This window comes from Empidonax traillii, unplaced genomic scaffold (genome assembly GCF_003031625.1).
Source record: "Empidonax traillii isolate 1590-97213 ecotype Southwest subspecies unplaced genomic scaffold, ASM303162v1 scaffold130:size970688, whole genome shotgun sequence".
NCBI classification, from domain to species: domain Eukaryota; kingdom Metazoa; phylum Chordata; class Aves; order Passeriformes; family Tyrannidae; genus Empidonax; species Empidonax traillii.
In genome coordinates this window covers 720,801-734,911 of record NW_020955323.1, presented here as the reverse complement: position 1 = coordinate 734,911, position 14,111 = coordinate 720,801, and the positions used below count along the sequence as shown (strand labels likewise).

General features: G+C 39.1%; 1 protein-coding gene across 1 annotated transcript; it reads right to left on the bottom strand.

Moving 5' to 3' along the window:
* Positions 1-3,476: 3,476 nt before the first annotated feature.
* On the bottom strand, positions 3,477-13,985 carry ZDHHC6 (zinc finger DHHC-type containing 6). Its single transcript, XM_027883634.1, has 10 exons — positions 13,620-13,985; positions 12,183-12,274; positions 10,430-10,589; positions 9,190-9,351; positions 8,529-8,582; positions 6,846-7,013; positions 6,497-6,538; positions 5,956-6,101; positions 5,824-5,867; positions 3,477-4,056 (listed from the first exon to the last, which is right to left on the bottom strand). The coding sequence occupies exons 1-10, from the start codon at positions 13,866-13,868 to the stop codon at positions 3,953-3,955; spliced, it is 1,221 nt and encodes a 406-aa protein (XP_027739435.1). The 5' UTR covers positions 13,869-13,985; the 3' UTR covers positions 3,477-3,952.
* Between the last annotated feature and the right edge of the window lie 126 nt (positions 13,986-14,111).

Below are 14,111 nucleotides of genomic sequence, written 5' to 3'. Positions count from 1 at the left end.
CCACAGGTCAAGCCGTGAGGAAATAAGGTAGCGTAGTCCAGATGTTGCTCCTCTACTCAGCTTTCTTTTCCTTGTAGTAAAGGAATATATGCCAAAGTCTCCAAGTTTATTGTTTCTGCTCAGCCTGTCATGGAAAACAAGGTGTCAGGTATTTTCTTGGTCTAAAGCTGCTGATTCAGAGAATGATTTAGGCAAGATGAATACTTTCTCTTATGTCTTCAATCAGTCTATGCTCTCTGCTGGGGGTTCCTCCCTGTGCCTGCAGTAGTCTGCTGTATCAGTTCAAAAGGCAATGAAGTGCTAACAACGTTGCAATATGGGGAAGGTGTACAGGTAGCTTTCCTAAGTCAATTTTCCTTGTCTGGGAACAAGAATTGTCTTCTCTGTCTTGTTCACATAACTAGTGGCTATTCCTCTCCATATTTATTGTTCCACATGCGACATATCAAAATGAAAACAAGATTTCCTGGTCAGGAAAGACCTGCCCTTGCTGTGAGGCATCTCTAGCTTTGCCTAATAAAAACTGGTGACTCAATTCTGTTTCTAGTCTGGGCCCAAAACGACCTTTTCAGGTAACTCTTGTGTCACTCTGCTTGTGACAAATGTGAGGCTGTAAAGACTTCTAAGACTCTGAAAGTGTATGTAACTATGCTGCTTACCTTTCCTAAACTTCTTTAAACCAATGTGACATAAAACTTACTGATGACTTAATCTTTCTCCCCAGGTACCACTGGGGAGAAAGTAAAACAACTCCAGGGAATAAGAAATGTATACAGAAACTGGTTTTGGACACAAAAACGAGCAAGTCAGTTGAGGACAGTAAATCTAGTGAAACTGAAATCTGTGTAAACTGATAGGGCTGAATCCTGTGATGCCACCTGGTGCAGTGCCCAGAAAGCACTTTTGTTGATACTATAAACAGTGACACTTCCCTGGACAGATCTGCTTGGATGTTGAGGCACAGCATTCTGTAGTGGGTGCCTCAACCAGCAGCGTTCAGATCCGAATCACAATGCTTCATTCAACTCAAAGAGATCTCTTATTTGTGAACTGAGTAGAGAAAGCCTCCTTTTCTGTGCCACAGCTCAGAAAGCAGCAACGTTGTACAGCTCACTCTCTAGTACAGTAGAGTTGCATTCTCTTTTGGAAGGAGGAAATGCCTCAATCTTTTGATTTGCTCCTAATGACAATCAAGCCTCTTCTCCCCGTGGCAAGCTACAGTGCTTTACATTTCTCATGTCTGTGGCATCTGCTGGTGGCTGTAACAAAGATGGAATTCAGTGGGTAATGGCACTGCCTGAACAAAAAAACTTACACAGCAATTCAAGTGTAAATTGGTCTGAAGCTGGGCTCTTGGGTGCCACTTCTGCTGTATGAACTGCTTTTACAACATCAGTCTGAAGTGGAAACAAAAGTACCTTAGGCATGTTTGCATTGAACTGGTGCAAAAATTACTTCAGGCTACTGTTTGAGCACCAGGGAAAGCTACAGCAGGCTTGAAGCAATGTTGTACCCAGGGAACAAAGATCTGAGGTAAGGATGGCTACAGGCACAATGAAATTCAACCCTCTGCAACCTTTTTCCCATGACACAAAATAACATCCAGTCTTCTCAATTTCCTTTTAAAAGCTCTCATCTAGTACCTGTCCATTACGAACTGACTCAACTGGTCTGCAGTATACCTATGTATACGTGCTGAATAATGAGATACCGCAACTAAAAGACATGATTCATATAAGGTAGATATTTAATATAAACACTGAAAATAAAGCTTCCTTTTACTTAACAAAGTGGAAACAACTCTTTTGTACTGCATCAGTAATTAGACTGCCTGATTTTGGCTCCCAAATCATGTCAGAATTGTATAGCAAAATAAAATCTGTTTTTTCCTTCCATCTCTATGAAAAACCCACTGTGCCTCCAACTTAGGAATTCCTTGTTAGTCTTTACTGTTCCCGATTCAGACAGAAGTGTTCAAATACTGACTCATAATTCATAATTTGGCTTTAATGAGGTTCTTACTTCAATCCATACTCTCAAGACAGATCTAGAATCATTTTCTAATGCCATAGGCAACTCAGTTGTGAAAACTAAATAGCCTGCAAATCATTGGCATCTTAGCGTGGGAAGTTTTATTTTTTTCCTTCCTGGTCGTTACTTTGCATCTGAAAAACTGTGTGAGAGATCACTAGCTCATATTTACTCAACTCTTAAGAGACCTGGATTAAAGCTTTTCATCATTTATTTCTTTTACTGTTGGCAACCACCTTTAAGTTCCAAGCATAAAAATACCAAGGCTAGTCTTTTGCACAGCCTGTCATATATGGTAACCTAGGCCCTTCCTCACTAAGAACTGAGGTACTTGGCACAGTCAGGGGTGTCATAAATGACCATCTCTTCAGACTGGAGGCAGAAAACAAAATTTTTATTATTTGGTGGTTGAACAGGCTGCCTGAAATGCACATTCAATTCAAGCTCAAGAGGTCCCTGAGCTGCCAGCTTTCTCAGCTGGAAGAGAAGGTTCTTTTTCTAGTATTTGGTTCTAGACTACAAACACTGATCAGAATCTACTGCAGTTGAGACTGAGTATTCCATGTAGTTTGGGGGGGGTTTCATACTAATTCCTGCTCATATTGCAAAGCAGCTACATCCTTGCTAGTAAAGAAACTAGGATGATGATATACCCCTACACCTCTAATGAAGCCTGCTTCTGGAAAATAAGGCAAATTACCTTCTTGCAAACTACTGAAACTGAACAGTAGCTCTCCCTTGCCACAGCTCAGAAACAGCCCAGGACTATGGTTCACTGCCAGCACTAATGCCCAGTAGGATGGGAGGTAACTAAAAAGCTGCTTTCTGCTGGAAATAGCATCTGAGTAGGAGCATACAGGAGTAATGCTGGCTTGTCTCTATGTACTGATTACTATATGCACTTAGTATTGTCTAAGAAATGTTCATCTGCCTGAGACAACTCAGGCAGGTGGAGATAAACCAGGTGTTTGTTTAAAACAGTAACCTGCAAAAACTCTCAATGTGTGTGGCATGCAACTACACTAAATGTGTGAGAGCAAAGCCACTTGCTGCATTTTGGAGACATCTAGAAAGACTTCAGCTGGTACAAGGTACTGCAGTTTAAGGTCTTCCTGCTAATAATCCACACCAGATGCTAAATGAAAATGCTCCAAGATAGGTGTTAATCACTAGCAGCAACCATTTTCATTCTTGGCTACTGCTTCCTTTCCCTCCAAGATAGAATAAGAACTTCAGTCTCTTGGGTACAGGCTCAGATTTCAGGAGCAGAGAGTGCTGGCTGTATTTTTTGCCATTAAAAGCACAGAATATTCTTATCCCAAGAGCAGAAATCTTTCCAAGCTTGAAAGACAACTTACAATGGTGAAATCTTTACTTCCCAGTCAGTTCACATTCCCATGCCTATAAACAAGTTCTTCTAGGTCTAAGAACAATTAATCCACAGGTGAATATGAATGTATCATTTATTTGAGGTGGACAATTCACATAATTAAAAGTCACAGGTAACAAATTTTATCTGGAATTTGAATCAGATGTTTATTTTGTGATTTTCAGGGGCAGCTTCAGAGAAATACAAAAGATAAGCAGCACGCATCACAATCAGATGCGACTGAGGGAAAAAAACCTAACAAATGAACCCTCAGAATGCAGTTTAAACAGCAAAACGAAAAAAAAAAATCCTGACTTGTGATGAAAAAGATGCATCTTGAAGGCAATCCACTGAATGGCTTCTTCAATTATTTATTGTTTAAAAAGTATGCAAACCATGGCACAGGCATATCCAACCTTTCAGCTGTGAGGAAAAGAAAACCTCATCCTAACATATTCATTGCATAAATCTAAAGTAATATACAGAAAATTTCAAGTAAAGGATTGTGGTCTGAAGTAAAAATTCCATTTCATAGCTAAAAAAATTAGAAGGCTATCTGTTTTTCTTCTCTCCATCCACTGGTTGATCCGTTTCAGAGTCATACTGGCATTTTTCCACACACTTCCTAGGGAACCAGCCTCGTTCTCTTATTCCACCTTAAGACATGAAAATTTGCATTAACTTGGAAAAACACATGACCCACTACAAAGGAAAACATAGGACTGGAAGAGGCATCAAGTAGTAAGTTATTTTCTTGTGTAAGACAGAATATCTAAGTCATTCCTAACACTATTGCCTGATGATGCATTTCCCACCACCTAAAATGTTTTCAGATATCTCCAAAGTTTTCCAGCCCTCTATCTTCCTTGAGAAAAATTCATTTTAATACCCTATCTTAATCTTTCTGTCTATAAATCAGGTTCACAAATCCTCTTTCTATGCACCAGGGACAGAGGAAGCAGATGAAATTCTCTACCAGACTTTCATGCAGCTGATGACTATTTGTACATACCTTGGACTCTCTATCTCCTACTCCTCTCCAGGTAAGCCATCCCAATTCTTTCAGCTTTGCCTTATAAGTCACATTTTCTATTATTCTAATTATTCTCATTGCTTTCCTCTCGACCCTTTATAGCTGATCTTACTCTTCCTTGAGATGCAGCAACTTCTTTTACTTGTGGCAGTATTTCAGCTGAGTCTCTGCCAATGTTGAAGGATTATTTCATGCATCTGGGAAGCTATATGCTTTTTTCTTTTTTGAAAGTGTTGACTCATCTTAGGATTATGATTGAGTCCTTTTTCCACAGAAGAACTGCTACTTAATCATTCATTTTGCCATCTTGTTATAGTGCAGCTTGTTATTCCTGCTTACTTATACCATTTTGCTATACATTCCTAACAAATCTCATCCTATTTTTGAAGTCTCATTCTCCAAAATGTCAGTGTTATTCTGAATTTTAATCCAGCCTCTCCGTATTCACCATTCCCCACCCAGACCACATTCCACCTGACTAAAAAAAAACCATCCAAAAAAACATTCAATACAGCAGATATGTCTGCTAATCTTCACAATAAGCAACACAATACAAACTATTACCACACTTATTTAAATTTGATGTTTGAATGGAGTGAGCTGCCAAAGCACTTCCAGCCCACAGAGGTCTCAGACCTCCCACAAAAAGCATGGACACTGTCAGTGTACCGACTGCTGGCAGCCTCGCTTTTGCCAACATGGAATGTACGTGCAATAAATTAACAATTGCTTGAAGAGACAACAGAATCTAACACACCATCTGGCAGGTAAAATTTTACTTCAGTCCAAAGAGGTCTGAAGTAAAAAAAAAAAAAATGTAAAAGCTTCAATGCAGGTGGCGGTGATATTGATACTCTGCAGATAAGCAGGAGGCTTTAACATCTTCAACACATGTAATTATTAATTTTATAAATGCACGCCAAAGTCTTTGGAAATTATTCCAAACCAAAGACATAATGTCTTCTTGTTTTTAAGATATACAAATTAATCCTAGTCTTATAGTTATGCAGGGTGTGTAGATAAGAAACCTGGTGTATTTAAGACAGACCACCATTTAAATATCAAAAAAGTCATTAATCTCTTTAGAGTCTAAAAGTCTAACTTTTTCTTAGAATATGAAGTGTCCCCCTTCCCATTTGACTTCCAGTAAACTACCAGAGGAGTGTTCTGTCAGTCTGACAGTCAATTAATGTTACTCAAAACTGGGAAGTCTATCAGATGTATAGAGTAAAAACTGTGGATGTGGTTTTAGAGTGCAGAGAAGCTAATGCAAGTAAGGTCATCATTATACATTTTGAAAAACAAACATATAATATTGGCTACATTTCCAGACAGCTATAGAATTGATTTGCAATTTTCAGCAGAGAAAGCGAAAATAACTGCTTCATACCATCAGCAGCTGAGTGGAGAATCTTCTCACCATACATCCAGTGTCTGGGGAAGGAAGCGTAACAGGTGGTTAGAGGCCAGAACTCATCCCGATATTTCTTTTTACCAAACATAAAGGTGTGGGGCCACTAACTTTAAGCCTCTTGTGGCTAAAATCAGATCCCCTTTACTCAGTGCAATTCTGGGTTCTTCAGTGCACGGTGTCGTGAAGAATGTTTTAACACCTTTAGTCACAGGGCAGCAGACACCACTGTAATCTTCTATGGCTCGATACCGGACCTACAAATTTTAACAGAACACAGCAATAGATTATTTTAAGGGGTTGTGGTCTCTCTGATTAGTTTCCTACCAAAAAAATAAATTCAAGCTTATTATTAGATTTGAGCGTAATGACAATGGCTGTCAAAGGGACTCTAAATTTTAAATTAACTGCTTAACAATGAGGCACAGTCATCTTTATCATCACATTTCTTCCCATATGGAAACTAAGAAGCAAATGCAAAGGAGGCTAAAGGCCAAGTTGAATTAAGCAGAGGTTGCTATGCATTGTTTGTGTGGAAAAGTCTTAATTTAATTGCTAAATTTAAAATTAAGAAAAGAAACAAACAGCAATTAATTACATGTGTATACTGATACTTCAAAGTTATTTCAGATCAAACTTCTCAAATACTTACACTTCTGACTCGCTTGTCTGCTTTCTGTTTCAGTTGCTCTATCTACAAATGATTATAAATAGAAATTTAGGCAATGTTTAGTTTAAAAGGACTTGTGTCTTATACGCAAAATGAAGTCAGGTATTGAAACCATTCAACAAACATAGGAAATATTGTTAGTATTTAAAAGGACTCACAAAAATATAAGTTTTAGTCTATCAAAAATGGGAGAACATTCAACAGAACACTGCATATGTATTTCTAGCCAGTTTGTTTCAGTTATTTAAAAAGATAGCCTGTAACTGCAAAGCAAAGCAGACAACTGGATAGTGGGGAGAATTAACTTGAGGTATTACTGAAGACCAGTTACCGTCAAAGTGTATTGATGACACCCATCTCTAACCGGCCAGTCCAGGCCATCTCCCTCAGGAATCCCAGACCATGTAAACACTTGCCTGAAGTTCTTCCATTTACTTCCCGTATCATAGGGAAAAATAAAGGTCTCACCCGTTTGGTAGTACTGGATTCTGTCTTTGGCCTAGAAAATAATTAAGAAATGCAGTACATAAAAACATACCCTACGAACTGCAATCAAGCAGCGAATATGAAGAAGGCCAGGTCATGAGCCCTGTGTGGGTCCATGAGAGCTAAAGGCAAACATTTTGAGGCAAGAGAGTTAACTCCTGCTATACTAACCCAGGCTTTTAAAACTACTTGTAACAATCATGGCATTTAAAAGTATGTCTGGTTTGAGTGTCACCCATCCCCGTCACTTAATCTGAAACAACAGAGTCAACTGACTACATCGATAATCCACTCCACGCTCGGATTTTATGGCTTTTTGTTAAGAACCAATGCCTGACTATTTCTCAGTTACCTACAAAAGCTTCCACAGCTCAGGGTTCTTTGATCAATGATCACAAGCACAATTCAAGAAGGGTAGTGCCAATTCCACCCCTAAGAACTGCACACACAGACATGCTCTGGATTGCCCACATTCCACAGTCACGAGCTTTACATTCCCACAGTACCAATGACATCTAGTGGAGCAGCCACAGAAAGAGTGTCCTCTGTTGCAATAAAGCCATTTTATTAAATACTTAGGTATTACAGTCCATGCTCAGTTATGAGAAGGGACATATTAGTAGCCTGTGTTTTGCAGTAAAAATTCGAACATATTATTCCAAATTCTACTACATAGTTGTAACAGAAATTTCTTTCATTTATGTTCAATTGTCCCATTATTCAAGGGTCTACCAGGACTTAGGATCCAGCCAGATGCTGTGAAAAGAACCAGTATTACAACACTTTAGTACTTATACACAGTCAAGATTCTCATGGTAATTTTGACACACAGGATAAAAGAAAGACGGTAAGACATTCATGAAATGTTTGTGGACTTACACAAAATAACCTCGTAGCACTGAACTAGTTTCTAAACACTGAGTCAGTTTTGCTTCCTCTAAATTTAGAGCTTCTACTGCTTGACTGTATTTCTCATGAAAATTATTTTGAAAACCTCCATAAAGGAAATCAAAGAGAAATTTAAAGGCAAGAAGACTAGGTATTTTCTAGTGTAACAGTCTACTTCTGCAAAATCAAGGAAAATCTTCCTAAATCGAGCAAAATCCTCCCTTACAATCCAAAGTAAGAAATGAGGAAAACCATGAGCCAAAAGATGTCACACAATAGGTCAGTGAGGTGGCCAATAAAGACACAGGTAGGTAAAATGACAAAGACAACTAAAGTTTCAGATGAAAACACCCACGTTTCAAGTGGATAAGCAAAGTCTCTTCAAAGCAAGTATTATTCTAGGTTCAACAAACTCCTCCAAACAAAAAAAAAAGAAAAGAAAAATTATGCATTTACATGATTTCTCAGCTCTTTCACTGAATTTTAGAGACAGAGTAAGGGAAATGCTGGTTGTAGGTGTTAAGTCAGTTGTGAATTGAAATGACACCTTTGGTTTAAATCCAGAGAGGTGAAACAAAAAACTAATAAATATGGAGAATAAACTCTATAACAGTACAAGAATAGTACAATAAGAGCTTACCTTTTCTTCAATCCAGGACTCGATTGAAGTTTTATTTGTCAAAATTACTTTCATCTAAAATAAATGTGACAGGTGAAATTAGCATTTATTTTCTCCAGCAATACATCAGCTATGTAAAGAAAACTTCACTTAAACTACATCTGTTTTAAAGAACAAAGCAACTTTCATAGACTTAACTGAAACAGAAAATGTTAAAAATTAACTCTCAGCAGAGATACAGGCTCCAGAATTATATACTTAAGTCAGTATGACACAGTATTTCAGTTTATGCTTAAAATGTTTTTGCTTACTTCCAAAGATCTAAAACATTTTAAGAAGCATATCATTTATGTTTAGGAACATAACATTTTAAAAAACATTTATACCTATTTTCAGAGACAGGGACAAGTATTTTGCCTTTTCCAGAGTTTACGAAGTCTGTGTTATGTTTTCTTTAGTTCATTAGATTTTCACCTCCAAGTTCTCCCATGAAAAATAATCGAAAAATAATTGTGGTAACAACAGAGAAACTGGGATAAAGCTTCATAAGCCCCTGGAAAAGTTAGACAATAACATAAGCTCTAAACAACTGTTCCTATCTCAATCCTGAATTCTGTTTCTGCTACACAAGAAGGCAAACCTTAAAACTTTTAACTTCTTTGTAACAGAACCTTAACATTACCTGGATAATAAACAGCATACCAACAGCAATAGTTGTTCCTAATGCCAGTCCTAAGGCAAATAAAGATGCAGCAAATGCAGACAGTCCAAAGGGAATAATGGGTCGAGGGTCTCTTTTGGCAGCACTCATGTCAATCTTCACAGAACTCCACCCAAAAGATATCTGCAAAGGGAAAATATCATTCAGGTCTAGAACATTTCAACTGCTGAAACAAAGCAAGATAGCAAGAAGGAATCTGGCTCTGAAGGTAAATGTCCAACTTCTGACAGGTTTATAATGCAAGCGGAGTAATTTAAAAAAAAAAAAAAGCTTCAAAATATTTTTCTTTTGTCTTCATCAGCATGGTTTTTTTGCTAGATGGAGACCTTTGAGATGGAAAGTGAAACCACAAATACCATCTTGCCAGCTCTGCAAGCCCAAAATCAGCAAAAAATATCTGGACTCCAGCATGTTAACAAAAACACATTCATCAGTGCCAGACAGACAACGTTTGCATGGAACAGTACCCATTTTCCGTGCAAATGCTACAGGTTTTCCTGTGAAAGCTTTGGCAGATAGCAGTTCTCAACATTGTCACTCTGAACTCAGCTGTTACAAATTCAGCTTCATCTGTTACACTCAGCTCATGTTATCAAGCTCTTCATTGCAGCCACAAAGGCTGAAATCAAAGCTCAGAATCGTAACCATGGATCTGAGATAAGGGGTGTGCTGCAGAACAACCTTTGCTCATTGTTGCTACAGGTAAAGTTTTCCACTTCAAAAACACAAACTAACATTTAATTTTAGTCCCAAATATAATGTACTTTTCTTTCCTTGAAGAAATGGACACAACTGTAAAAAAGTGGTAAGTAAAAGACAATAAATAGCATCTAACTTGTGTGTTGGAAATAAATAGCAGCGAGTTTCTGTGGCAGTCATTACACAGCCTGTCTTTCTCTATATATAAAATGCTACTCAGAAATTGTCTGAAGACAATGTAAAGCATCAGGAAACTCTCTGTGATTATGACAAGCAACAGGGGAAAAAAAGGAATGAAAACAGAAACAACTTTCCCTGAATACTCCTCCAATTAATATATATACTTTTTATAGGTAGAGAGCAGAACTAAGAGCACATATTGAAACAACAGCAAGGAACTCCACATGCTGCTTCTCAGAAAAGCAAATAATCTCGTTCTTCCAGAGATAGCTTACACATCTGACTTAAATAATACTTAAAGCATTCAATTATGTTTTCTTACTCTGTTGTAAAGCTGAGTGTACATAGTCATAACAAATATGAAAGAAGCGTGAATGCATCCCAGTGGAGCTAAGAGGAGAAACAGAGTGAAAGATGCATGATTCTGGTATCCACAACAGTTGTTGATCCAAGGACAGTGGTGATCCATCTTCATGACGCATCTGTGAATAATAAATATTGATTAATATAAAAGACACATTTTTCAAAAAGCTCAAGGGACAGTTAACTTTCTATTATTCCAACACCATTCATTCATCAAAACCCACCAATTTCCAACAGACTAACACAGTAGTTTCTTCTTTTGTTGCTATTCAGAATTTTATTTCCACACTGTAAAATGAAAGAAAGCAAATAAAAAGTCCTTCCAGGTCCTACCCTTCCTAGTTATCTGTTCTTCCCTTTTCTCAAACCTGCTAGTTGCTAAAAACCAGCATATTCCAGAGCCAGGAGACAGAGTCATAGGACAGGACCTGTAAGAACTATCATCACAATAATTAAGCACTAGTATTATTGCTCATTTTTTAAAATAAGCACACCAGAAAAATAAAGGAAATTTCAGATTCCCTGTGAACTACCTGCAGAAAAAATATTTAAAGTTACACAGATGCAAGTGTGTTAGTGCCTCTTTATTTTCAGGAGTAAACACTGAAAGCTTCCTCAGCTGTTGTGTATTGATCTCACACCACTGAGAATCCTTCTCAAAATATATTTAACAAGTGTAAGCAGCCTAGAGACACTCTTGCATTCAACCTAAAGTTGGTTATTTTGGTGTAGCTTACAGGTACAAAAAACCCCCACCTGTTGCAAGATTTGTTCACATCCCAAATTAGCTTAACAGGTGCAAAAGTAAGTGAACACCTAAGTGATCAGTCCTCAGTGTAAAGATTGTCACTCAAGGAAAGGAGCCTCAAATTTTAAATCTGGAGATAATACAGCCAAATTACAGCACAGATCTAGAGTTTCGACTTCCTAAAAACACAGTGTCTTTATAAAAATAACAAATGAACATGTATGTTGCAATATCCTTTTACCCCACTCTTTAACAATCCTTCACAGGACGACCTGCCCTGTAAACCCAAGATAAATGCAACCACAGCCTGGACTGCAGACAGCTGAAGTGCCTTGATTTTTGCAAGCTGCACTAAAGTCCAGTGCAGTGATTTATAATAAAAGCATCTTTTGTATCAGAACAAGTCTGTTGGAAGATAACAAAGTACAAACTTCTGAAAATGACCTAAAAAAGGTTTACTGCCTCCTTAACATGCAGACTCCTCTCAAAAAAACCCTCTTTAGTGAAGAGTAAAGAATAGTACAAAATTTCAACTCAAATCAACGTTTAACTCACTTTTGGAAAGAGGACAGAAAAGATTTTTCTACTCCCTCAGCAGGTGAATATTTGGACTCAGAACTTAAAAAAGACTCAAAGACTTTTAGGTATTTACACACACTCACGTCCCTGAAGCAGGACTGCACTGTTTTGTTAGTAGTGTCAAGAAGTTCTTAGGAGAAACTGATTTCAAGCTATAAAGAAAACGTTAAAGACATTTATTTATTAAACTAAAACACAGTAAAACTGTATAGAAGTCATACAACTACAAAGTGGGAATATTTGTAATGGGTATAGTGTTCACATGGAAGCTTTTTAAAAAAAGCACAATACAAGTTCTGGAAGAACAAGTTATAGTAATAGCCTATGATTAGATTTTTAAGCTGCTTTAATATGGACTTTAAATACTTTTAAAGAAAGACAGTACCTGTTACACTTTCGACAGTGGTGTGAACGAGGTGCCTTGTAAGACTGACACACTTTACAGTATTGGAGATACATGCAATCCTGAGATTTTTCCTTTAAACAGAAGAAGAGGCGTGTTAGATGTATTCATAACTTCACTAACAGCGCGCATCTCGGCATTTTCCTAACCTAAGCACATTTGATTGCTTCTGAAAGGGTTTCACAGTCCAACACTATTTAAAGGTAGGTGGCAAAGAGATTAAGAAACAAAATGAAATAATCTCTTAGCTAATCTGGATATCAACACAGCCATCTCCCACTGCTGAAAGTGCTGGTTGCTAAAAGAAACAAAAAGTTCTTCAGTCAGCAAGATCAACCATACAAGCAGGATTTCATAGTGAAGTTCTGAGACTAAAAATCAGCATGAGGCCTTTATAATTAAAACAAACAAACAATCTTGTGCCCCTTGTCTCTCCATTTTATTCCAAAAGCCAATCTAGGGTTACTACTAAAATACAGTATTGGTAAGCATTAATGTTCCATCTATCTCCCATAATCTCTCTTACACACACACACTAACTACAGCAAGATGAGAGAGAGAGACACCTGTTGATGGCCACTAGTAATCTAGGCCAAAATCTTCCCTTCACGAAGTGGAATACCCACTTCTGCTAAGACTACATCAGGATTCTCTTCTGACTAGACTCTGTCCCGAGTAATATTCCACAAGTAGAAATGTGACTATTACTGAACTTTTTATTGTGTCACTAGAACACAAAATTCTGGGCAGCTGCCTTGAGACTCTGAACCTCTATCATTCTGATCCTTTACTACTCTTTCTTCCAAGGGATTACTGAAGCACAGGAAAGGCAAACTTCCATCTTGTACTGCATTAAGCATAAGATTAACACGTAACTGTCTGGCTCACATAAAAAAAAAAAAAATCCGAGTTAATTTCTTGTAATTGTTACTGCTGGTAGCAAAGCCTCCAGTACAAGTGTCTGCAGGAGCGTGCAGATAATCCTGAAGTTCTCAAGTGTTGCTAACACTACTTGTTTCCTGTGTTTGTTGTTGTTTTTTTTTTTTTTTTTTTTTTTTTTTTTTTTTTTTTTTTTTTTTTTTTTTTTTTTTTTTTTTTTTTTTTTTTTTTTTTTTTTTTTTTTTTTTTTTTTTTTTTTTTTTTTTTTTTTTTTTTTTTTGCTTTGAAAAGCCCCTATAAAGCACAGAGAGCGGACTGGGAACGATGGGAGAAGTAGCAACTAAGCGCGGGGCGGGAAGGGAGTGGGGAGGAAAGGGAAGAAGCGGAAAGGGAAGATTTCGAAACAAGGTAAGGAGGGAGGAGTGGCCTGCGAGCCCGGAGCGTTCTTAGAGGACAGAGTTGGCACGGAAAGGCACGCGGTTTGTGCCCCTGTGTGCCCGCGGGAGAGCAGGGCCCCGGCGGCCTCACGGCAGCGCTTACCGGCGTCCACCCCAGCGGGACGTACCCGGGCCCCACGAACATGGCGCTGAAGTAGTTGTAGAGGATCATGACGGTCCAGTTGAGGAGCATGATGAAGTTGACGCTGCCGCCGGCCGTGTCCAGGGGCCAGTACCAGAGCGCGGCGTCGGCCATGGCGGTGGCGGAGCACACGGCCACCACGGCCAGCGCCACCGCCGGGCCCCAGTGGCACAGGCGGCGCGCCCGCCCCAGCGCGCCCGGCACCGCCATCCCCGCTACCGCCGCCCGCCCGCCGCTGCCCCGCCGCCGCCGCCGTGCATGGCTCCCGCCGGCTGGCGAGGGAAGGGCCGGGAGCGGGAAGGGATGGGAAGGGCAGGGCAGGGAAGGGGAGGGGAGGAGCGGCGTGGGGTGAGCGGGGCCCGCGCCGCCAGCGCCCGCCCGCGGTGCGCACTCAATATGGGCCCGCCGGGAAACAGCCGGCGCAGCAACCGCGTCCCTGCAGGTTACAGCGCC

Bases quoted from the DNA above. Each gene is read 5' to 3' on its own strand.
- ZDHHC6 (XM_027883634.1), bottom strand. From the start codon at position 13,868: ATGGCGGTGCCGGGCGCGCTGGGGCGGGCGCGCCGCCTGTGCCACTGG. The intron at 6,539-6,845 runs GTAACTGGTCTT...AATCATTTGTAG, and splicing joins GTCATCAATACACTTTGACG to ATAGAGCAACTGAAACAGAA. The intron at 4,057-5,823 runs GTATGAAGCAGT...TCATGTCTTAAG, and splicing joins TCTCCACTCAGCTGCTGATG to GTGGAATAAGAGAACGAGGC.